General features: G+C 42.7%; 1 protein-coding gene across 1 annotated transcript in view; it reads left to right on the top strand.

Annotated features, from left to right (window-relative positions):
• scn8aa (sodium channel, voltage gated, type VIII, alpha subunit a) overlaps positions 1-25,083 on the top strand; it is a gene marked incomplete at both ends in the record, with an annotated part of 99,758 nt that extends 74,675 nt beyond the window's left edge. The window contains 9 exon segments of the mRNA XM_084333161.1: positions 1,761-1,915; positions 7,438-7,611; positions 13,154-13,276; positions 19,193-19,477; positions 19,981-20,034; positions 21,476-21,613; positions 21,707-21,811; positions 23,049-23,319; positions 23,927-25,083. Of these exon segments, the coding sequence (XP_084189287.1) occupies positions 1,761-1,915; positions 7,438-7,611; positions 13,154-13,276; positions 19,193-19,477; positions 19,981-20,034; positions 21,476-21,613; positions 21,707-21,811; positions 23,049-23,319; positions 23,927-25,083 (2,462 nt within the window).
• Between the last annotated feature and the right edge of the window lie 1,638 nt (positions 25,084-26,721).

A 26,721-nucleotide genomic window follows, 5' to 3' on the forward strand; every position in this document is an offset into this window, starting at 1 on the left:
GCAGAAATCCAATGAACCAAGTATAAGGTCACAATGTCTCAATCGATGACAGGCAATGATGAGGCAGCAGCACCGAACACTCCACACAGGATGCACACACAAAGACAGAGGGTGTTTGCCCACTTATGTTCAAAGATAAACATTTTCGGTCCGGCACGTTGGGTTATTCGCACACCTGAGTCTTGCTCTGGGATATTCTGGACTGTGAGGAAGACTGAGGAAGACTTCAGGGGGCAGAAGACGTAAAGGTCCCATATTTTAAACTTTTCCTGTGTTTTATTTGAATTTTAATATTAGAAGATATTTTTGTGGTTTTAACTAAGTACCAAAAACCATCACAATATAATTTTACGTCTCCTCTCTTAAGCTTCTCTCTATAGCTCCGCCAAGAACAGGTTGTTTTGTGTCTGTCTTTAACCCTTTCACTACCACACTACAAAGGGTTAACACTTTCACTACCACACTACAGAAGGTTAACCCTTTCACTACCACACTACAGACGGTTAGTGTGTAAGGCTCATTAATATCATTAATAACTCAACATTGTCTTCTGTCTTGTAGCTTGCTAGCTCCGGGACAGAATGACCGCTTGGTGTTTTCTCCCGCAATACAAGGTTGAACGGTGGGCTGTGCTGAGGGTTATGCAATGAGTGTGTGGTTGTGACATCACAAATTTAAAGAACTCCAAACAGCCTGTTTAAACTAAAGGACTGAACGTTTTGATACTTCCAGCATCTAAACCCACTTTATAATCGACAAGGAAATGTAAATCTCCCTTTCCACCATTACATTTTGTGAGCTGGGCTAAGCTCAAACCTGTCAAATAATGATCTATCTGCATGCTGTCTCCTATCATATTATACAATGATACATCATATAAGATATTGTCCAGGCCTTTGCGTATTGAAGTTCCTCTGTGTGTATTTTCCTCAGCCATTACGAAATTGTCAATACGCAGCATCACAACACGCGGGCGGAGAGGAGCTTATTTGATAATAATAATAATAATAATAATAATAATAATAATAATAATAATAATAATAATAATAATAATAATAATAATAATAATAATAATAATAATAATAATAATAATAATAATAATAATAATAAACTTTATTTGTATAGCACCTCTCATAAGAATTGCAGCCCAAATTGCTTCACAGCAGTAAAAATAGACATACAATTAGCATAAAATAGACAGAATAAAAGCAATACAAATATTGACTCACACAGTTTAACACTTGAGTCTTCCCCAGTTACTGTAGTGTAGATGGTCATAAAACACTTGAGTTTGAATACTTAATGTCTTTTGTCCATTTTGATTGATTATCCTGTCATTAATTTAGTTTCATTGTATATTACCCAGTTATTTTTGTTGTTGTTGTTGTTGTTGTTGTTGTTTGTATTTATTGTATGTTATTAATCCTGGCTTACAGTCATCCACAATATTTAGCACTGCGCTTGTGTCGTTATCAGTATTTGTGTTCATCAACTCAATAAGCCATTGATATGCCAAGCCTATAACAGACTATAACTTTTAAATATATTTGTCAGTATAAGTCCAGGTTTCTTGACTTTCTCAAAAGCCTTAGTGGGTTTTATTTATTTTAAACCAACGCTCCTTCATAATGCATATGGTCCTTAACCCTGTGGTCCCCTCATTTCCATTATCACAGTAATTAGAAAGCAAATGGGCTTAGCTGTCACTATGTTAGTGTGAAGTTGTCCTGAACCCTCGTCCTGTCCTGTCCTGTCTTCAGGGTGTGTGGCCAAGTACAAGTGCTGTGACGTTCCCATCACCCACGGCTGGGGGAAGCCCTGGTGGTTCCTGAGGAAGACCTGCTACCTGATCGTGGAGCACAACTGGTTTGAGACCGTCATCATCTTCATGATCCTGCTCAGTAGTGGCGCCCTGGTAAGCACACCATTCATTCATTCATTCAATCTTGATCTATATTTATACTCGATAAATACACTGAGTATTCATTTACAGTGTCGCAGAGATGTTACATTCACAAGTGTCACAGTGCGTTCATAAATATAAAGACATCAGACAACCAGAATAATTAAGTACAGTTTAAAATACATTTAAAAGAATATTAAACAAATTTAAATAGCAAAAAATAAAAACACCTGCACCTCGTGTTGAACCTTTTTATTAAAATAAAATTAATTAGCGGCTAGGTGGTGTAGTAGGCAAGGCGCTCGCCACCAATGCAGGAGACGCTGGGTTCGAGCCCAGCTCTCCGCATTGCTATCAGCTTGGCTGGTCGTTCATACTAACACAATTGGCAGTGTTAGGGGTGGGAAAGCTGATGGGTGGGGATCGGACGTTGTGGACAGCGACTCCTACAGGTTGGTTGGTGCGCCTGCGCAGCAAAATCAGGAAGCGGCGGGGGCAGCGTGTCCCTCCCACGCTGAGAGATCGCGCCGTGCAGGTGAAAAGATGCGACGGCTGCTTCCTCGAGTACCGGAGGGGACACGTGATGTAAGGCTTCGTCCACATTGCAGCCGGCTTGTGGGAGGCATGGCCGAACAGCGTTCGAGACAGGGGAGGGTAGAATTGGACGATACGAAAAAAATTGGGATGGGAGAAAAATCGAAAATGGGAGGAAAAAAATAAAGTAAAAAAATATGTTATTAAAAGAAACTAATATTTGTACCCATTAACCTTTACTGCACCTGACCTTGATTTATTTTTGCATTTGTGTGTGTCTATTTATTTATTTATTTATTTATTTACTGTTGACGCTTTTACACACCACATCATACTGAACATGTAGTTGTAAAATCATTAGAACACCATTTCAGAAATTGCTAGGATACAGCACCCCATGCCTACTATATACAGAAAACCAAAGCCGGCTGTCTAATACACAGTTGAATGTTCAGTGACAAACACACAAACGCATGCATGCACGGCACGCACACACACGCGCGCGCGATTGGAACAGTAGAAATGGTGGGTGGGGAAAGATTAATAGATAGTGAGGAAAGATTCATAGATAGTGGGGATAGATTCATAAAGAGTGGGGATAGATTCGTAGACAGTGGGGATAGATTCATAAAGAGTGGGGATAGATTCATAGACAGTGGGGATAGATTAATAAAGAGTGGGGATAATAATAATAATAATAATAATAATAATAATAATAATAATAATAATAATAATAATAATAATAATAATAATAATAATAATAATAATAATAATAATAATAATAATAATAATAATAATAATAATAATAATAATAATAATAATAATAATAATAATAATAATAATAATAATAATAATAATAATAATAATAATAATAATAATAATAATAATAATAATAATAATAACTTTATTTATATAGCATTTTTCATACAAGATGCAGCCCAAAGTGCTTCACATTACATGATAAAAGAAATATAAAACAATGAATAATAACAAAGTAAACCACACAGTCTAAAATCACGAGTAAAGAAAATGGATAAAATTGAAGATTAAAGAAAAATTATAAAAAGAGTTGCTAACTAAAAGCAATATTAAAGAGGTATGTTTTCAACTGTCGTTTAAAAATGTCCACTGAGCCAGCCTCTCTAATATTTTTTGGGATTGTGTTCCACAGCTGTGGTGCATAGAATTTAAAAGCAGATGCCCCAATTTTCCTTTGGGGCACCCCAGGAACAATTAAAAGACCAGCTGTGGAGGACCTTAGGGCTCGTGAGGGGACATAAAAGGACAGGAGATCGGAAATGTACAAGGGTGCTAAATTGTTAAGAGCTTTAAAAACAAGTAGAAGGACTTTAAAATCAATTCTAAAAGATACAGGGAGCCAATGCAACGTTGCTAAAACTGGAGTAATATGCTCTCTCTTCCTTGTTTTTGTTAAAAGTCTAGCAGCAGAGTTCTGAATTAGCTGTAGCTTGTCTATTGATTTTTTTGGAAGACCAGTAAAAAGAGCATTGCAATAGTCCAGTCTGCTTGAAATAAAAGCATGAATCAATTTCTCAGCATCCTGTTGGGTTAAAAACAATCGAACTTTAGCAATGTTTCTTAGATGGAAAAATGCTGTTTTGGCCACCTTGTTTATGTGGGTATTAAAACTGAAATCAGAGTCTAAAATTACACCTATGGCTAGTTACTTCCGATTTATTCTGGTGAGCCAAACTTCCCAACCGATTAAAAAGTGCTTCCCTTTTGGCTTTAGGGCCGGCCTACTAAAAGAATTTCTGTCTTGTCTTCATTAAGTTTAAAAAAAGTATCGCTCATCCAACGATTAATTGCAGACAGACAGGTAGTCAAGGAGCATAAAGCGTTTGGATCTTTTGGCTCGACAGAAATATACAATTGGGTGTCGTCGGCATAGCTATGGAAGTCAACATTGTGTTTTCTGATAATATCACCTAGAGGTAACATGTATAGTGAAAAAAGAAGAGGACCAAGGCAGCTTCCCTGTGCAACACCAAAGGATATGTCATGTTTCTCAGATACGAAGTCACCTAAACTAACATAAAATGTTCTCTCTATAAGATATGTTCGAAACCAGTTCAATGCACATTCAGATAATCCAACCCAGTTTTCCAATCTATGAATTAATATGCTATGGTCAAGTGTATCAAATGCAGCGCTCAAGTCCAAAAGGATGAGAACTGAGACCCTGCCATCAGCAACACTAAGTCTTAGATCGTTTGTTACTTTAATCAGAGCTGTTTCAGTACTGTGATTAGATCTAAAACCGGACTGGAATTTCTCTAGGATACCATTTTCATTAAAAAATGTATTTAATTGATTGAAAACTACTTTTTCAAGTATCTTACTCATAAAGGGCAAGTTGGAAATAGGCCTATAATTACTTAAGACATTATAATCTAAATACAATTTCTTTAATAACGGTTTCACAACAGCCATTTTGTATGCATTGGGGGAAATTCCAGTCTCGAGGGATGTATTAATTATTTTAAGAACTGATTCAGAGAGAATATTAAAAACATTTAAAAAAAACTTTGTGGGGACAGGGTCAAGATTACAGGTTGATGATTTACTCTGTGTTAAAAAAATTTGGAGTTCTGGTTCAGAAATGTTACTAAAATTCCTCAGAGTTGCTGGTCTGTTACAGGGCAAATCATGTGTAACGCTGGTATGTTTGACAATACCAGCTCTAATGGTCGTTACTTTATTGTTAAAGAATTGTGCAAATTCCTCACAGGCTAAGCTGAGGATGTCAGAGGCTGGTGCGGGATTTAATAAATGGTCAATGGTTGAGAATAATACCCTGGAATTGCCGCCATTCTCTGCAATGATCCTAGAAATCCTACTTTAAAATGTTAACTGGTGCAACAGTGTCCAGTGATCTGCTCAAGTTACTATTAAAAGCATTGACCATTTCGTTTACAGAGTAGTGTATATTACAAGGATCAAAATGAGTTTGCAAGTTCAGAGAATTTTGTTACCGCTGTGGTATCTAAATACCTTTTTTTAATAGTGAATTCTTTTTTGTTACTAGGTGTACCTAATCGAGCATCAAATAATACACAGTAATGGTCAGAAATAGTAATGTCAGACACCATTTTCAATATTGATCCCTTGTGATAATACCAAATCAAGTGTGTTACCCAACTGGTGGGTGGTAGCTTCTGTAACATATTGTGTTAGTCCTAGGTTGTCTATGAGATTCACAAACTCCATAGCCCATGAATCAGTACTGTTATTAATGTGAATATTCATATCTCTACTAAGGATTATTCTGTCATAGTTCGTGAGAATAGTGAACAATAGCTCAGAGAATTCAGAAATAAATACTGTGGATTTCTTGGGTGGTCTATACACTGTTAAAACAAGCACATTTGAATTATCTTTCCACACAATGGCGAGGTATTAAAAAGATAGAAATTTACCCAGATCAATCTCCAAACAGCAAAGCTGATCAGAAAAGATAGTGGCAATACCCCCACCTCTTTTATCTTGTCTTACTGATTGAAATAAGTTATAGTTTGGAGGACACGTTTCAATAAGAGTTGCAGTACCATCGTTCTTGAGCCAGGTTTCAACGAGAAATAAAAAATGCAACTTCTTTTCCAGAATGAGATCATTAATTAAAAAACTCTTATTGGTGAGTGATACATTAAAAAGTGCCATATTAATGTTGGTATTAGAATGTGTGCCTGTAGTGGGGCGTGAGACAGTCTGTGGTTGAACACTGACCATGATGAGGTTCGATTTACATATGGGACGTGATAAAGAGTAATTGTGATTGATTGGTCTTCTGGTGGTCAGAACCGGATTAACTCAATGTGTTTCTTTGTAGCTTAGGCTGCTTCTGTAGATGGTCTACGGAGCCAGATGTCAGGCCAGTGAGCCTACACATTGCATGATGTTATATGTTAGCACATTTACCCCTAATATATTTGGATGGATGCCATCGGGTCTGTAATGGTCTTTCCTAGACCAGAGCAGATCAAAGTTATTAATATAACCAAGTTCTGTAGCAGTACAATAGGTCTGTAGCCACTGGTGCAGCCAGAACAGACAGCTAAATCGTTCAGATCCACAACTTATGGATGGAATGGGGCCGGACACAATACATATTGTGCCCAGACTCTCAATAGTGAGAATGAGTGATTCAAAGTCAGATTGGAGTTTAGTGGATTGTCTAGCCATTATGTAATTTGCTCCAATATGAATGATGACGGTGTGGGCAGAGGGATATCTGTCGATGATTTCAGGAGTACACTCTAGTAAGTCAGTAACCTTTAATCCGGAAAAACAATAGGTAAGGTTCATAGACAGTGGGGATAGATTCATAAAGAGTGGGGATAGGTTCATAGACAGTGGGGATAGATTCATAAAGAGTGGGGATAGGTTCATAGACAGTGGGGATAGATTCATATAGAGTGGGGATAGAGACGGGTGTGCTTGGTGACATAAAAAAGAAAAGGCTTAATGAAAAAAAGAAGTAGCTCTTTGTCTCATCTGGCAGTGAGGAGATGAGACAAGACGTTCTGTGCTGCAGTCAGTCAGGCTGCTCAGTCCCTGGGCTTCTGGGAAGGGGGGGAGGGGTCAGGGGGAGCGGCGTCAGAGCGGGACCGTGTGATTAATGGACTGTACCATTTATCAGATAGGGGATCTATTTCTGGTGCCAGGAGGGCTATGTTCTCAGGCATGTCAAATGGTACTAAAATAAGAGCCTGGGCCAGCGGCCAGCGACATTAGCAGCGTGGAGATATAGCCCAGATATTTCAAATAGGAGGGGAAGGGGGGAGGGGAGGGGAGGAGAGGAGAGGGATTTATTTTTTTAATTTATATTCCTTTTTTTTTCACACGATGAATCATTGTTAGTGATCTGTCGTGATTGAGCTGTCGGCCCTGCACACAAGCCCATTAGTTGTGAAAATGTAAATCATCGAGCATTTGAATATTTCAGCCTATAGTTGACAGTTCCCGTGTGTCTCTCCCAGGCCTTCGAGGATGTGTACATTGAACAGAGGAAGACCATCCGGGTCATCCTGGAATACGCCGACCAGGTGTTCACCTACATGTTCATCCTGGAGATGTTGCTGAAGTGGGTGGCCTACGGGTTTGTCAAGTACTTCACCAACGCCTGGTGTTGGCTGGACTTCTTCATCGTGGATGTAAGTCCAGCTCCTGTGTCCCCATGCTGTCACGTGTGTTGATTAATCCAGAGTATAGGTCTAGTAAGGTTATTAGTGGCCCTTTAACCATTTAATCACACCCTGGTCCAATGGCAACACAGCGGGTATACATAGCATAATATTATAAAGCATTAATGTGCTCCGTTTTGTCTTCTAAATAGCAGAACCATTAGGTTCCTTGTGTTAAATCATAATATATCATCATAATATAAAATCATATTAAATGGCTTTGGCCTTCGTTCTAAGGTAAAGACACCTTTTACTGTATGTGTCTCCTACTGCATTTTGCGTGTGCTTTGGGGGCCACACAAAATGCATTTACGTATGTATTTCTGTATACATATTTGCTAATTACATGAATGGTGTTTTGTCCACTGGGTGTGGTTAGGCCTGGAGTGGCGAGATCAGGTTAGAAGATGAATGTCTGCTTTGTGGCCTGCAAAGGGTGACAAGACGCATGGTTCAGACACTAGTCCAACTCTTCCTTGTTTTCCAGTTTGCAAGACTATCATAGTCCAGTCCAGATCCAGTGCACACATGTCACCTTTTACAGCTCCATAAAACAACGCTTCCCTGGTTTACACAGCTTCCTTGTTCATCTGAGATGCTTGAATATGAAGGGCAATTCTCTGCTTGTTAAGTCCGGATATTGAGCCCCTTGGTGTTCCACAAGCAAGGAATTGTGTAGCCTGTTCCCCCTTTACTGTGTACAAATAGACTCCAATTCTATTGTTGTACAACAGACGACAAATGATTCGAATTTGAACACACGGCTAGTCAAGCATGGATGTCAACGCAAATTAGAATCAGCCGATCAATAACCAAGCTTATTGATTATGTCCATATTCAAGTTATGCTCAGCCCCGATGAGATGGTGTCAAAAAACTGTCTTTCTGCTGTGTCTCTTGACCTGTCTCACATGTTCTGATCGTGTGTGTGCCTCCTTCTTCTCTCTCGTGTGTTCTGTATACTACTCTGCTCCTCTTGTCAAACACGTTTGAAATACCAGAACAAAGGGAGATTCTTCATTCTTATTCCTCAGCTGTTACGAAGTGTTATCTGTAATGTTCGATAAATATCATCTCCCTTCGTTTTAAAAGATTAAAGATAGCTTGGGATTTCAGTGAAAACTCACAGTTCGAGGGAGATGAGGAAGGATTTCCAAGGCGAGAAGCTGAAAATAAATGGGATTCGACATCGTCAAGCTTCCTCTTGACGTCACGGAGGGAGAACAATGCATTGATTATCAGAATCGTCAATAAAGCAGGTTATTGGACGGGAGAAGGAGAAGAATCTCCCTGGGTTCTGGCCTTTTCCTTGAACTAACCGGCTCTCTGCAGTATCCAACACCTCCTCGGCCAATATACCGGAGACTGGACCCCACTCATGAGGTAGCCATGGTGACACACGATGAGGTCCTGTCAACCGTCCCCTTATTCAAACACTGTAAAAGTCTAACCATTACCTTATGGATAATGTGCACATGATTTTTAGATATATGATTATTTTTCTTATTTTTTTTTAAGATTTTTCTTTGTACATAGATTTCCTAAGATGTCCTTAAACCGAGTCTGCACACATGTGTTTCCCATTTCCGTTTCACAGAGGTAACTCTAACCTATAGACAGACTTGGGTGAAATTGTATTTGAAAAGAATTCTTAGTATTGATTTTCACTTCAGCTCAAAGTACTGTACCAAGTGGGTGGGGTTAACCGCATCGGGATAAGTGCATAAAAGTCATTTTCAAATCGTCCAAACCTCCCCGGTACTCACTGTGTTGTCCTTTGTTGCGGCAAACCCCACCCAATCCGGTCTACTCCAAAACACAATGTGACTCAGAGACCTGCACATATCTATCGTAACCCTTCCATACAGTGTTGGTTCTGCTAAGATAAATTACATCATAGAGTCCCAAGTTACACACGCCCCTTATTGTCATCCTCCCCTCCCCCACCCCACCAACCCCCCCCCCCCCCAGTCTCCAGTCAGGAGGTTGGGATGAAAGCTGTGCTGTACTGTACTGTGGAACCTTCCACTTGGGACACGATGAACTGCTGCGATTCCCAAGCATTATCCCTCCTCCTCTTCCTCCTCCTCCTCTTCCTCCTCCTCCTCCTCCTCCTCCTTCTCTCCCTTTTCCCCTTCTTGGGAGTCTAACCTCTGGAATGTCCTGGTCTTGTGCTGAGATGTAATGATGGTGTGTGACAGGCGGCCAGTGGTAAGTGTGGTCCTCATCAGCGCTTCCCCTCAAAAAACAAACTCTGGGTTGTTTGTGTCGTGGTCTGACTGTGCCTCTGCTGTTCCGTGCTGTGGGGTGTGGAGGGACACCATCATTATTATTAGACCACCCTGTGTTTTTCTGAGTGTGGGTGTACCACCATATGTGCCTGATGGTTTGCGTGTGTGTGTGTGTGTGTGTGTGTGTGTGTGTGTGTGTGTGTGTGTGTGTGTGTGTGTGTGTGTGTGTGTGTGTGCGTGTGCGTGTGTGTGTGTGTCTGTCTGCGTGCGTGTGCGCATGTGTGTGTGTGTGTGTTCCGCCTCATAACCTCCTGTGTTGATCTTTTATATTTTTGTTATGCATTTGGTTCCTGATTCTCATTATAGGAATATTTGTGATACATAGCAGTAATATATATATATATATATATATATATATATATATATATATATATATATATATATATATATATATATATATATATATATATGAAAACATATGTATTAAACGTATACATCGTCATATGTATAATTCATATATGGCAAGAAGATGTCAGATTAGTTTGTGATAGTAATTGTGGATTTAATAGGGTGAGGTATAGAGGTGCCGATCATATTTTGGTCCAGCAAAGTACCGGAATTGTGTTTGGATCCATTAACACTGTTACTGTAAGGATTCCATGCTTCAATCAGATAATCATCTGAAGTGAGCCAGTCACATTTTGTAAAAGTAGGATGCTTGAGTGATACAGCAGCTGCCATCCTCCATCCATCTTTCTGTTACACTCAACATTTCTTTCATTGTTTTTGTTGTGTTTTTTTTCTTTTTTTTTCTCTTTTGGTTTTTAGTTTTGTTCTGTTTCTGTTTGGTTTGTGCCGTCGTCGTCATCATGGGATCACAGCCCCAGATGTCATTGGCCTTGCCTTGCAGAGCTGTGTGAGGGACGCTGAGGCGCTGAGGCCACTACCACACAGCCGGCCCAGCTGGGGCCAGGGGCCAGCCACCCCTATGGGGGGCGGGCGCTCCCAAGGGTCAGGCGGAAGGTGATAATTACCCCAAATACTGTGCTGTAGATCATCACGGCAAAATCTTTATTTTACTGTCTCGCTGCCAGGATAGCCGCCCAGCCTGCTGCCAACTTCCATTAATTACAAGAGAGTTTATCGACTTACCGAGGGGATACACTCCAAAGACTTGGAGGAATGTCAGAAACTAAATATAGGCCAGGTCCAGGACAGCCTGGGCAGTTCAAAACACAAGTAAGAAGCACAAATCCATGCTGACAATCTTGGCACCTGTCCTAAACCAGGATCAAATCAGCTGACTCCACTACTGAATCACTAAAAGCTGGTATATTGTTTGTTTTCTATGGATTCAGTCAAAATGAAGGTTTTGCCCATTAGAATCCTCCCTCTGTGCCTCTGGTAAGCTTTGGATGTTGTGTTCTTCTTGCGGTGAGTTTGACCAATTGGTGTGGGTGGCTGGTTGGAGGTGCTTTCACATGTGTTCACTGTTGATATATGTACTGTATATGTATTCCTGACTCTTAAGGAACTGGTGCTCTCCCTGTCTCCGTCTCCGTGTCACCAGTCCACACCTAGCAAGATATTACACAAAATACAGTCGGTTCTCACTCTGTACTCATTCGAGCTGAATTAACAAGGCCACCGAGAACTCAACTGATATTGATCCACCGACTATAAAGCATTCATGTGCCGCCACACACACTTTTGTTCACAGTGAACTCTGTGAAATCTGCATTCAGCCACAAAGAAGCCTCCTTTACCATGCCTCCATTGCCGACCAGCGCCTATCATGGCCATCTTCACGTGCCTGGGGCGACTGCATCTGGGCTGAGCAGTTCCTGTGATGCTTATTGACCACTCTCCCCGCATATTCCATTTCCTGCTTTGTTAACGATGCAATAGTGCTTACAGTATGTGTTTGGCTTAGATCAGCTATACACTCCCCGGCCATAGGAGTGTATACAATTACACAAACCATAACTCTCAGGCCACTTAATTCATTCATTCAGCAGACGTGAGTATTGTACATTTATGATCAGTGCCATATTTCTAATATCCCCCACCCGCTGTAGTGTAGAACATATACCCACATGCAGTATATCTACTGTACATAGATACATGTAGAAGATGCAGTGCACTGTGTGGTACTGTACATAGAACACCTGGTACATAGTATGAGTTCACGGTGGCCTTTCTTTCGCTTAGAAGTTCCCAGAATGCACAAGTGTTCCCAGAATGCACTCTGTGCCGTGTTGCTTGGCCGTGGCGGTGCCTCGGTGTGGCCACCATGTCGTGGCGCGTGAGAGCAGGGGGGCCGCACCAGTTTCCTTTGAAGGTTGTGTGCCGTGTTACCTGTTAACTGTCCCGTGTGTAAACTCTACTGTACTTTACTGTATTATACCGTGTCACTGTCCTTTCAGTGCCGTCCAGTGATAATAACTAGCCAGGTCTGCCCTTAACCTCCATTCCTGTTGTTTTTTTCTATTAGTTTCTATCGTGTGTGGTGGTTTTCACGTGACCGTGGCTCTCCTATTCGGTTCTGAAATGCTGTATGAAAAATGTTGATGTATGTCACACACAGAACAAAAAGAAAAGAAATGTCCAAATGACTTGTACTTGTACCATTTACCTGTATTCTTTCTCTTAGGTTCCGTTAGTATGTCTGTCTTAAATTATATGGGATTTTATGCCTCAGCCCGAGAGCGACATGGAGAGACATTGTTAGAAGGGCAAGGGTAAGGCTCTCAAGTATGTTGTGTTTTTATCAACTTCTTCAGGGTATACTGTATAACTTCTCTCCTCCTCCCTTTCCCCTTCCCTCCCTCCCCAACCTCCTCCTCCTCCTCTCCCCTAGTCCCTTTGCTTGTATCTACTAAATCGTGTGGCACACTTTTCTGCCTAATTTACCCTCTGTTTGAGTTTTATGTCTCTCTCTCTATCTCCTCTCTCTTTCTCTCTCAACCACAAGTTTCTTTGCAGGTACAAAGGACTTTTCACCTCCTGTCAACTGCCCCAAAATAACAGACAAACCAATCCCTGCGGCCACCTGCTACTAAAACACTACGCACATGAAACCTATACTAAACATTGACCTTTTCTCTCTTTGTATGCACATGTATAAATGCAATATTATACATGTATATACATGCATAGATTTATGTGTGTATGTCAAGCAACTCTTCCGCCTACGCCAGGGGCCGTCTCTCCTTCCCTTATAGTGAATTATTCTCACTTCTAACAATTTGGAACCTCTTTTGCTTCTCTGTTTTTGTGTAGGTGTCTATAGTCAGCCTTGTAGCTAATGCGCTGGGCTACTCCGATCTAGGGCCCATTAAATCACTCAGGACACTCAGGGCCCTGAGACCCCTCAGGGCCTTGTCACGTTTTGAAGGGATGAGGGTAAGATCCAAAGCCAAGCAGCTGATCCTTCCGCATGCCCCATTCAACAGTTTAAAGCATGCTAGAACTGATAAAAAAAAGAGAAAAGAACCAAAACCTAAGAGGCTGAAAAAAAAATACAATTTCCAAAATCATACTGGGGGGGGGGGGGGGGGGGGATTTTTTTTAAAACAGAAGAAGAAAATATATAAATGCAAGAGGTCACCTTTCCATGCACAAGCCTGTATACCATTACTTTCTTTAGAGCGAATGAACAAGTCATGATGCAGCTGGAGGATTTGAGTAGAGTTAATGTTAAGCGTGTATTACCAGCAGAGAGAACATGGATTTCAATTGAATTTTTGTTGTTAAAAATGTTTTAAGAAAGATATACACATGTATATTTTCACAACAAATATTATACAAAAAGAAATAGATATTTTCACAAAGCTGCCTCATCACATAAGAAACAAACTAGACAGAAAATCTAACTGCTCCATCTTCTTTTTAGTTATTTCTTGATTGGCGAAAATGTATGTGAATGCGAGAAAACAAAACAAAAAAAACAAGCTGAACTCACATGCATCTCATAGAGCATTGGAATCAACAATTGGCTGCTCATTTGACCTGTTTCTCAACCACTGCTTTTAATCGAGAACCCCCCTTCCCCTCCACATTATACCCCCACTCCCCTAACCCCTGACCCCCCCCCCCCCTCCCCCCACCCGGCTCACACCATCCCTCGATACACCTGGCACAGAGAACAACCAGCACGAACTGGGGGGAGGAGCAGCAGCACGCCAAAACCTCTGCTGTCCAGCCCGCCCATCCCAAAACAAAACCTCGCCATACCACTCAGAGGAATGTGTAATTTCTTTCTAATGGCGGAATCACTAATGTGGATTTTGTGGTTTACACACATCAAAGATCTCTTCTGGTTGTTTCAGCCATCTTTCCCTCCGATCTGATTGGTTCTCTCTGTGACTGGTGGTAGTGATAGGTTGTGCCTGGTTGTTGTCACCTGTAGTCCGTCCTCTCTCTCACTCACTCTCTTCCTCTCTCTTTCTTTATCTCCATCTCTCTCCCTGTCACTCTCCTTGGACTGATTGCCTTGTCCTTTAGTTTGAGCTTCTCCTTTTCACCTCAACCCCCCTCCCCCCTTCAGCCCCACATGTGCAGCACTGTGCAGCACCCATCCCCCCCCCCCACCGTCCTCTGCCCCGTACCCCTCCACTGTTCACTCCATCTCAGCCCGGTTCTGCTGGGCTGGCCCGCTGGAGGGCCGCCACCGCCACACACTCTCTCCTGCTTGTCCAGGATCTTCCTGCATCAGGGACTGAGTCTGAAACCACACACTCACGTTGTTGTGGGTTTGGGAGAGAAAAAAAAATATATTTGTTAAACTTCTGCCAGCGCCTGGGTCATTCCGTCTGACTGACTGCCTCACAGGCCATTCTGGAGGCAAGCCCAGTCTGGTTGCTCGACATGAATCAGTACCTTATGCAAGAGGCTAGTAGTTGTGTAATTGTTTTTGGCATTTGTCCATATTAAAACGTTTTTCCAGATTTATTATCCATTATTGTTTACTTTTTTTTTCTTTTTTTTTTTGACCCGGAGGCAGAAGTTTAGGAAATATGCCAGGCTGTCATCTCACACAAGACATTATTGCTCTCATCGTGTCATGGCAACACACAGCGCTTACAGCAGGCTCCCTGTTGCCTTCCACTCCCACCAAGTGAAACTGGGAGGCAACACTCTGGGCCCAGTGGAGCTCTGTGTTATAGAGGACTGGGTCTATATATATATATTTATATTTATATAGGCGGTGGCCCCACATATTGACGGTATCACTACAGCGTTCGGACATCACTCTCAACCCCAGACAGACAATGTTTCTCCCTTCTACATTATGCCCAACTATGACAATGTCCCAAAAATGACAGACCAGCAGGTGGAGAAGACATTATGCCAAGTACCGCAATTATCCAGAAGGTCGACTGATTCACAATTAGAATCCTCCATTCGTAGTGAAATCTCATTCATGCCAGATATCCAGCGGCTAAAATGTGATGCTGTTGCATATTGTATACTGTATGTTGCAGACATCAGCGCTTTTTAAGTCCTGGATAGGCTTTTAGAGATGCTTTCATGAATGTGTCAACAAATTATTTTTGTAATCAAGTCTTCCTCTACTGAGGAAAACAAAAAAACAAATGGTCTGGTCAGAAATGATGATGTCATTTTTGGGGTTGGAAATCATATAATTGTTTTTTTTTATAATCAGAATGTTATTAGTGAAATACCAATGACCCTATGAATGGCCCCATTCATTAGGTGCATGTGGTGTGAGAGGTGAGGGTGGCCCAGTGATGCCAGCGAAACAAACAGAGGAGTTTGATCCTGCTGTGCCAATCTTTTATTTTCAACTACAATGTCTTATGTTCATCAATTGAGTTGCCATTTTGTTTGAACTGAAAATGGAACATTTAGGTCAAATCGATAAATAAATGCATAGGGGGAGAACCTGAATGGAGAGATGACACCATATGAAAGAGATTCTGGAAAGTTAGAATGTTGAGAACTTTTTACACATGCCGCCCCCCTCCCTGCCCCCCCCCCCTGCTAGCTTGAGTTTTCCAGCATGATGGAACTCAGAGGCCGATGCAATTCAACACAGAGGCCAATGCAACTAAACACAGAGGCCAATGCAACTAAACAGAGGCCGATGCAACTAAACACAGAGGCCAATGCAACTAAACACAGAGGCCAATGCAACTAAACACAGAGGCCAATGCAACTAAACACAGAGGCCAATGCAACTAAACACAGAGGCCAATGCAACTAAACACAGAGGCCAATGCAACTAAACACAGAGGCCGATGCAACTAAATGTGACGGATAGTATTGGTTCACTCTGCGTTGATGTTAAATGCTAATGTCCCGAGGGGGAGTCGAACAGGGGAGCTCCCGCTCCACGGGCGACGACATAGACCGCTGCCCTAAGAAGTGAATCCACTGCTATGTAACGTACCTATGCGTCTATTAACCCCGTTATGAGGAAGTGAGTTTAACTTACCAGCCCGCTTACTGCCACAGTCACTTGTCAACACCCCTGTTTCTGTGACTGTGGATATACTCACGGGCTTCCCCGTTACATAAACACAGAAGCCAATGCAACTAAACACAGAGGCCAATGCAACTAAACACAGAGGCCAATGCAACTAAACACAGAGGCCAATGCAACTAAACAGAGGCCAGAGTCCGATGCAACTCAAACACAGAGGCCAATGCAACTAAACACAGAGGCCAATGCAACTAAACACAGAGGCCAATGCAACTAAACACAGAGGCCAATGCAACTAAACACAGAGGCCGATGCAACTAAACACAGAGGCCGATGCAACTAAACACAGAGGCCAATGCAACTAAACACAGAGGCCAATGCAACTAAACACAGAGGCCAATGCAACTAAACACAGAGGCCAATGCAACTAAACACAGAGGCCGATGCAACTAAACACAGAGGCCGATGCAACTAAACACAGAGGCCGATGCAACTAAACACAGAGGCCAATGCAACTCAAACACAGAGGCCAATGCAACTCAAACACAGAGGCCAATGCAACTAAACACAGAGGCCGATGCAACTAAACACAGAGGCCAATGCAACTCAAACACAGAGGCCAATGCAACTAAACACAGAGGCCGATGCAACTAAACACAGAGGCCAATGCAACTAAACACAGAGGCCGATGCAACTCAAACACAGAGGCCAATGCAACTAAACACAGAGGCCAATGCAACTAAACACAGAGGCCGATGCAACTCAAACACAGAGGCCAATACAACTAAACACAGAGGCCAATGCAACTAAACACAGAGGCCGATGCAACTCAAACACGGCACCAAGCGAGCAGCGCAAGCTTTAGTTGTTCACATTGCACTGCTTAACATGCAATGATCATCTGGCTGTTGGGAACTATGGACTTTTCACTCTCTCTCTCTTTTGCTGCTTTGTGATCTCATTCCCACTTTTTGAGCAACACATCGTACCAGAATGACATGAGCCATCCTGTATCCCTTATTCTTTTTTTAAAGTGATGAGCTTGTTGGGCTTGTTCCGCTTCCACCCAATGCTTTTATAAATATTATGAATTATACGTTTTTCTTTTCTTTTCTTTTCTTTTCTTTCTTTTTTATTATTATTGGTTTTAATTTTTTTTATTTTTTTTTGCTACTTTGCCAGTATATACTACTGTACTGTATAGCCATTGAGGACACTAATCACAGGGCCTTTGGATATAAACTCTGAGCCCTAATTCAGTGGTCCGTCATCACTGGCAGCGAACCAACACATCTAGAGACGGAAGATTCTCTAGAGAAATCTAGTTTTAGTGTCAGCAACATTGACCTTAGCACCAGCCACACTGTGCTGAAGATATGTGCTGAAGATATGTGTCAGATACAAAAACAGGTGTCAGATTCCCTCGCCCCACAAGCAAATTATTAATATTAATTTTTTAAATGTATTTACGTTTTTTTTAGCCATTATCTCTTTGTATCTCTCTATCCACCCATTTCTCTATCTATTTATTTATTGATTTGAGCGGTTCTTCAGATTTGCACAATGCCATGTAACACGCATGTATTGTTTAACTGCCGATGCACATTAAGCACTTTTGAAAAGCCATTTTCCCTCTTTTTTCGAGAATGCCTCCCATATTATAGCATGGCCTCGTTTTGATCGAAGTACTATGAATCTTTGAAAGCGGTTCAGTTGCACCGTGGCCAGCGAATGAGCAGCCATTCTCTCAGCGAGCGCGCGGGGGGGGGGGGGTGGCTGGTGACAGCACTGAACCACTTCCACCGCGCTTACTCTCTCCAAGTGTTTTTAACATTTTAGAATACGCCACACGAAACATTGACACTGCAAATCAATGCCTAAAGGACATTATTTTCGGTCAGTATCCCTCCCGGTCATTTTCTATTCCTACCTCCACAACGACGCACCTTTTCCACATGTGGCAAGTAGGGCCTAGATTTGCATGAATCAAAGAGGCCCCGGCGCACACTGAGAGAATGCTCCTCTAGAGCTCGTCCCTGTCTGTAATGAGGAGGGAATATGGCTCCACAAACGAGTCTGCAAAAGACATGCATGCTCAGCTGTCTGCCTGAGAGCTGCTGGTCGGCCTGCCTAACACTGGTAGTGAGCGGTCTTCTATGCGCTGAGCTTAGTATTGACTATGACAAGTGTATGGGAGATTGGACTGCATTGACTAGATGGGAGAAAGAGCTAGGCTTTGGGGTTGGGGGTGGGAGATATGTAGGTATGTAGGCTACCATAGGATAGTTTTACCTGCTGTAGTTTTGTTTAGATAGTTATGGTGGAGTGGCCAGTAAGAGTTCAGAGGCTTTGGGTTGTTTGGGAAGTGCTGGGGTGGAAGGAGTGGATGCTGCATAGTGGTGTGGTCAACACTGCATAGTGGTGTGGTCAACACTGGTAATTCAGTTATTTTATGACCATAGAAGTTCATCACTAGAGGAGATGATGATAAATTGATGATTTCAGACACATGCTGTACGTGAGTGTGTGTGTGTGTGTGTGTGTGTGTGTTTGAGCATCCTTAAGGCCATTCCAGCCGCATGCTCCATCAGATCAAAGAACGTCTCACAGTCACATCGGTGCTGCTCTAATAAAAATGGGACTGACATACCTGATAGCACCTAGTGGTGTGAATATGAAACTATACCAGAATCTTCTTTGTTTGCCATAATTCACTTAACGTCAAAATAGAACAAGGAACAGTGTTTTTCACCACTAAGCGCGGCGCTACAGCAGTATGCAGTGTCTGCTCAGAGGGAGGGGTTTTACTTGGCGGCATGTCTGCATCCAGATTCTCACACTGTCATATCATGTGTTCCCTGGTCTCGGTCTAGGTCGTAGTCAACGCCTTGGTGGGAGCCATCCCTTCCATTATGAATGTGTTGCTGGTTTGCCTCATCTTTTGGCTGATTTTCAGTATCATGGGGGTCAACTTGTTTGCGGGCAAGTACTACTACTGTTTTAACGAGACGTCAGAGCAGTACTTTGAGACGGACGTGGTCAACAACAAGAGCGAGTGCTTGGCCCTCATCGAGCAAAACTTTACTGAGGTCAGGTGGAAGAATGTCAAGATCAACTTTGACAATGTGGGCGCCGGCTACCTGGCCTTGCTGCAAGTGGTAAGATTGTCCCCCCCCCCCCCTCTCTCTCTCTCTTCCTCTCTCGCTGTCTCTCTCTCTCTGTTTTGACCTCGCCTGTTCACTCCGTTTCTTCTCTCATTCTTCCTGTGCGGGTCGTCTTGGTTTGTTTTTTCCGTGTTCTGTGCCTCACTCGATGTGTTTCTTCTTATGTGTCCCTCCATTCTCTTCTTCACAGGCTCTCGTTAGTCTTCTCTATCTGTGTTGTCTCACTGTTGTTGTTGTTGTTGTTGTTGTTGTTGTTGTTGTTGTTGTTGTTGTTGTTGTTGTTGTTGTTGTTGTTGTTGCTGTTGCTGTTCTTTTTTCTGTACCTTCTTTCCTTCATTTCCTCGTTTCTTTCCATGCTCAAGCTCTACTACAGGACACACAACAGTTTCGGTTTGAGTTTGAGTATTCTTTCTCCATAATATAATTGACTTGGTATTTATCTGTTTTCCTCACTCCCTGTGGTTAATCGTGTCCCTTGTCTCTTTTCGCTTTGAAAGGCTACGTTCAAAGGCTGGATGGACATTATGTATGCGGCGGTTGATTCCAGAAAGGTACATTCTTATTGCTGAACTGGGACGCTCATAGCCATGCAGTTATGTTACAGCTGACTCTCCTCAGTCAATGACTAATTGGTTGTTAACTCATTCACATTCGCTGTTGACCTTCTGTATAGAACCCCAGTGCTGTATGTCAATGGGGCGCTTTGTTCACCTGCGAGTGCTTAAAATATATCTTATATTATAGCTATGGGTCTAATACACCCGACAATTGTCAGTGAGTTGCTTCCAGTCAACATGCACAAAACAGATTGTTTTTTCATCCGTACATTTCCGTTTTATACCGTTTTGAATATGAGTATAGTTTTGGTGATTCTTAGTAATCCCAGGAAAAGACGCGATAATAGCGTTTTAGTGGAATCCACTAAACACACTGTCATTTTTCGCCTGATTATCTAATCATCCTGAAATCAACGATAGATTATCGTTATTATCCTTCCTCATGCAAGAATGAAAAGGGCCCTGGAGCGCGGCGACCCCCCCCCCCCCCCCCCCCCCCCCCGCAGCCAACATTAAAAAGCACATACACATACACACACACAGCTTCAATCGCGGGAGAAAGAAATATCAGGTCAATGCAAGATTGGATATATAGAGTCCTTACCTGGTCTCTGATGTAATAAACCCCGCCCGCACGGCTTAGCTCGGCCCAGATAACAAACCACAGCGTTTCTAATGTAGTGCAGTTCCTGCCACAATGCGTTAGGGGGCGGTATTGACAGTCTGCAATCGCAGACACACTCAGAACAGTATGCACAAGGTGCCTCGATGAATTATGAATGGCAATAGCCAATAAAAGAAATAACGAGTTAAACGTATATATACGTGGTTGGCCGTCAAGCGTCGGCTCCCAATCACGTATATATATACGTGGTTGGCCAGGAATGTGTTAAGGGTCTTAGTCGACTAGCACTATTTTTGTTTATGCTGATTGAATGCTTTTTTAAATGTATATTTTAATGTGTATATATTTATTTTATTTCAACACATTCTTACCAACATAAAGAGGCCTTTCTGCATGATTGCATTAATTTGCAGAAGGACAGAAGTGTGGGAAACATTTTTACAGATTGGCTGATTAAATTAACTTTGATTGAACCCTATGACCCTATCATCAGTTGACTAAGAATTGATTTAGCTGAGGACAGAAAAACTCCAGTGGTCCTCATGAAATAATGTGCCACAATGCTGTGTTTCTCTCGCTCTCTCTCTTTCCCTCTCTCTCCCCCCCTCATTCTCTCTGTCTGTCTCTTTCTCTTTCTCTCCCTGTCTCTATCCCTTTCTCTGTCTCTATCTCACTCTCTATAACTCTCTCCCTCTGTCTTTGTCCTTCTCTACCCTTTTCTCTTTCTCTCCCTCTCTTTCTATCTGTCTCTGCCTCTCTGTCTCTCTCTGTCTCTCTATCTGTCTATCTCTTTCTATCTCTCTCCCCCAGGTGGGAGACCAGCCCATCTATGAAGACAACATCTACATGTACATCTACTTTGTAATCTTCATCATCTTCGGCTCCTTCTTCACCCTCAACCTCTTCATCGGTGTGATCATCGACAACTTCAACCAGCAGAAGAAAAAGATAAGACCAATCAGTACTTCTTTGGTGCATTAAGTGTCCATTTGAAAGTCTTCTAGATCATGATTGTAACCAAATGGTTGTGTGTCCCTATACTTTGGCGGTCAGGATATCTTCATGACAGAGGAGCAGAAGAAGTACTACAACGCCATGAAGAAACTCGGTTCCAAAAAGCCACAAAAGCCTATTCCTAGACCACAGGTATGTTCTCTCACCCAGGTTAACTGATGTGAGAACCTTAACCGTCACCCAGGTTAACTGATATGAGAACCTGTCACCCAGGTTAACTGATATGAGAACCTGTCACCCAGGTTAACTGATATGAGAACCTTAACTATCACCCAGGTTAACTGATGTGAGAACCTGTCACCCAGGTTAACTGATATGAGAACCTTAACTGTCACCCAGGTTAACTGATATGAGAACCTGTCACCCAGGTTAACTGATATGAGAACCTTAACCGTCACCCAGGTTAACTGGTGTGAGATACTGTCACCCAGGTTAACTGATATGAGAACCTTAACTGTCACCCAGGTTAACTGATATGAGGACCTTAACTGTCACCCAGTTTAACTGATGTGAGAACCTTAACTGTCACCCAGGTTAACTGATGTGAGAACCTTAACTGTCACCCAGGTTAACTGATGTGAGAACCTTAACTGTCACCCAGGTTAACTGATGTGAGATACTGTCACCCAGGTTAACTGATATGAGAACCTTAACTGTCACCCAGGTTAACTGATGTGAGAACCTTAACTGTCACCCAGGTTAACTGATGTGAGAACCTTAACTGTCACCCAGGTTAACTGATGTGAGAACCTTAACTGTCACCCAGGTTAAATGACATGAGAACCTTAACTGTCACCCAGGTTAACTGATATGAGAACCTTAACTGTCACCCAGGTTAACTGATGTGAGAACCTTAACTGTCACCCTGTCAATCTTTGATGTGAGATACTGTCACCCAGGTTAACTGATGTGAGATACTGTCACCCAGTAGCGCCAATAACACGCTCATGCTGATTCACTTCACATTCACTTTAAACACATTAAACACTTTTTAAACATTACGCCGTATTTGATCTATTCATTCTTACACATTTGCACTACCTCTTCTACCTCATCTTTGCTATTTTGCATTTTGTACATGTTAGTTTTGTATATTGTATATTCTGTATAGTGTTTGGTCTTTTACTCTTTTACTGTATGAAACACAATCTCAGGAGAGTCATACAGAACCAAACATTTCATATATAAATTTTTATATGTGACAAATAAAACAAAACTTGAAACATTATACCTGCATGTATTGGTAGGCATGTACTGATACCAGGCTAAAATAGGCTATTGGTAGGTGGTTGTATACTGTAAAAATGTGTATGATGTCATCATTATCATCATGATCTCACACCACTGTTGTCTTCCCCCTCCTCTTCAGAACAGGTTCCAGGGCATGGTGTTTGACTTTGTAACGCAGCAGGTGTTCGACATCTCCATCATGATCCTCATCTGCCTCAACATGGTCACCATGATGGTGGAGACGGATGACCAGTCAGACGAGACGGATTACGTCCTCTACTGGGTGAACTTCATCTTCATCGTGGTCTTCACCACAGAGTTCGTGCTCAAGCTCTTCGCCCTGCGCCACTACTACTTCACCAATGGCTGGAATGTCTTCGACGTGGTGGTGGTCATCCTGTCCATCGTGGGTGAGTTTGAGGGAGGAGGACTGGGTGGGGACCCGCTGGGGGTGAGGGAGGAGGACTGGGTGGGGACCGGCTGGGGGGTCAACGAGCGATAGACCAGTGGTTGTCAACTTATTTGATGTGTGACACCTTAGAAAGAGAGGCATACCTTTTCACGGCCGGCCGCGTGGTCAAGCATCGACAGAGCGGTGAATCTTGACATCAAACAATGAAACAATTAGTTTCCCTTTTCAGACTATTAATAATTGGAGAAGGGCTTTAGACTTCAAATATTCCTTATTTTTACAAGAAAAAAACACAACCAAAGATTATAAACGATGATGATGTGTTTGTATATGTTTTATACAAACACTGGGAGGGGAGTTTATTTGTTTTGGATCAGAGGGTAATGTTCGCAGGATAATAGATGATACAGGAGATTTTATTTATTTTCTTTCAGATAGATCCGTCCAACATTGATTGAGATTTGACAGATAATCCAAAATACAGGATAATTTGTTCCATCAAAGTCCCCCAGTTTAGACTGTAGATGACAGACGGTCACCCAGTTTGTCCAAATGTCTGTTTTAAGCCGTCTGATTGTGTTCACCTTCTTGTCTCTTTTGCCCAGGTATGTTCCTGGCTGACATCATTGAGAAGTACTTTGTGTCACCGACCTTGTTCAGGGTGATCAGGTTGGCTCGTATCGGCCGTATCCTCCGTCTGATCAAAGGAGCTAAGGGCATCCGGACTTTACTCTTTGCCCTGATGATGTCACTGCCAGCCCTGTTCAACATCGGCCTCCTTCTCTTCCTGGTCATGTTCATCTTCTCCATCTTCGGCATGTCTAACTTCGGCTACGTCAAACACGGTGCGGGCATAGACGACCTGTACAACTTTGAGACCTTCGGGAACAGCATGATCTGCCTGTTCATGATCACCACGTCAGCCGGCTGGGACGGACTGCTGCTGCCCATCCTCAACTACCCTCCGGACTGCGATCCGCTCTTCGAGAACCCCGGCACCTCGGTGAAGGGTGACTGCGGCAACCCCTCTGTGGGCATCTTCTTCTTCGTCATGTACATCATCATCTCCTTCCTCATCGTGGTCAACATGTACATCGCCATCATCCTGGAGAACTTCAGCGTGGCTACGGAGGAGAGCACCGACCCGCTGAGCGAGGACGACTTCGAGACCTTCTACGAGATCTGGGAGAAGTTCGACCCCACCGCCTCCCAATTCATCACCTTCGCCAAGCTGTCCGACTTCGCCGACGCGCTGGAGCACCCGCTGCGCCTGCCGAAGCCCAACACCATCGAGCTCATTGCCATGGACATGCCTATGGTGAGCGGTGACCGCATTCACTGCCTGGACATCCTGTTTGCCTTCACCAAGCGCGTGCTGGGAGACAGCGGTGAGCTGGACATGCTGCGGCAGCAGATGGAGGAGCGCTTTGTGGCGGCCAACCCCTCCAAGATATCCTACGAGCCCATCACCACCACCCTCCGGCGTAGGCAGGAGGACGTCTCGGCCAGGATCATCCAGAACGCCTACCGCATCCACCTCATCAGGCGCGGCATCATCTTCAAGCGGCACTTCTTCACCAACAACAAGCTGGAGAACGGCGGGACCAACCAGGAGAAGAAGGAGAGCACGCCCTCCACGGCCTCGCTCCCGTCCTATGACAGCGTGACCAAACCCAACAAGGAGAAACAGGAGAGCGAGGAGAAGGGAGGGAGGAAGGAGAAGGACAGAAACCAAAAAGATGAACATGAATCCAAGTGTTAGGGTTCTGTGACTGTCGTGATCCAATAAGACACCGTGAGAAGAGACTCTGAGCCCAAATCCCAACAAATGTAAAAAGAGTGACCATTTTCAAGTAAAAAAAACAACAAAACACATAGAAAAATGTTTACAGACTCAAGTACATCTGAGGCAAAATGGTTTCTTCTGTCTTCAAAGACAACCGAACCAAACACAATCAGTTTACCATGTAACTTTGCTGCATACTGACCAATTTCTTACAAATGGGGAAGAACCACAAGAAACAATGACTTTAGTGTGCTGGCCAATGACACACGCATTTCTTTGGGGACCAAACTGCCAAAGGGACAGAAGTCTCTGCTAGACCATTGGAGAAAAGGCGAAATCTCTGCCTCCACGAGTGTGGACCCCCGCAGCAATGGTCCACCTGCTATGAGATCGGATCATACAGTCTGGGGGGTGGAACTCTGTAATGTTGAATTTACCGTTCCTTATCAAGGAAAAAATGTTCAACAATAATCAACAAAGCAACTTTAGCTAGGAAGGAAACACGAGAGAAAGGGGGAAACCCAGAACAGTAGATAACAAGTTTTTATAATTTTTTTGGTTCATTTGTGCTGAGTATACGAGCATCTTTACATTATTTGAGCAGCAAAAAACAAGATAACATCTAGCCCATGTCACTAGTCTTTTCATCTCCTTTTTGTTATACTGACATTGAAAAAAACATTTTCTACATGGGCTTTCACACTGATCGGGTAGGGGGCCATTCGTCGTTGTTTTGACTTGGGCTGAAGGGGACTTGCTCAGACAGAGTTCCAGATAAACAATAAGTATTGTGCTCATTCAATGCATAAAAATGACTTGCATGAAGGCATGTTTTGATCCGGAATCATGCATGAGTAATCATAGTCCACAAGACACTAATTCTCAGACCACTGCAGTGGCTTGACCGTATAGATTTGAAGCTGTCCACTGGGGGAAATTATGAAAACTGGAAAATTATGATTATGGAGAAATTATATGATATACAGTATATAGAATATTGGTAGTAGTATGATCCTAGCTTTCACTAGCTTTTCAACTGGCAAAGTCTCTTACTTAGCCCATCGGAATCACAGGTGAACGAAGAAGGATGTAAGCTTTCAGAGGCAATGCTCGAATGGCGTACGTTTTCAAAACAAACAAGAACGTGTCTTTGCTGCTCTGAACTTTTAAGCGTATGGTCGAGTCGAGGATTATATAACAGTTAGAGTAAGGAACGTCTTCACAAATTCTAAGAGCCATTTCAGTAATCCTGAAATAAATCTTACATCCATTTGTTTACTTAAATGCATCCAACAGTAATTTCCCTTAGCTGTGGTCCCTGTTGCTGTAGCGCTGAGAGAGCAGGGCCATGTTGCCATGTTGCCATGCAGTGCATATTCGGCACCAGTAGGGGGGTGTGGTGTGCTCAAGTGTCAAATGCAACCCCCTCTAATGCTTTAGTTCTTTGGAGCCAGGCAAGGGACACACTAGAAGCAGAGGAGGTGCTCTGGGTTACTAGGTGGGTGGGTTGGTTTGGCGAGGGTATTTTTAAACCCACTGGTAGATAGATACAGTAGACCTATTACTTTCAATGATTCCTCTGATAGCCATTCCTCCTTTTGACCTTTGTCAATT

The sequence above is a fragment of the Notolepis coatsorum genome (genome assembly GCF_963971535.1).
Source record: "Notolepis coatsorum genome assembly, chromosome: 17".
In the NCBI taxonomy this organism is placed as follows: Eukaryota; Metazoa; Chordata; class Actinopteri; order Aulopiformes; family Paralepididae; genus Notolepis; species Notolepis coatsorum.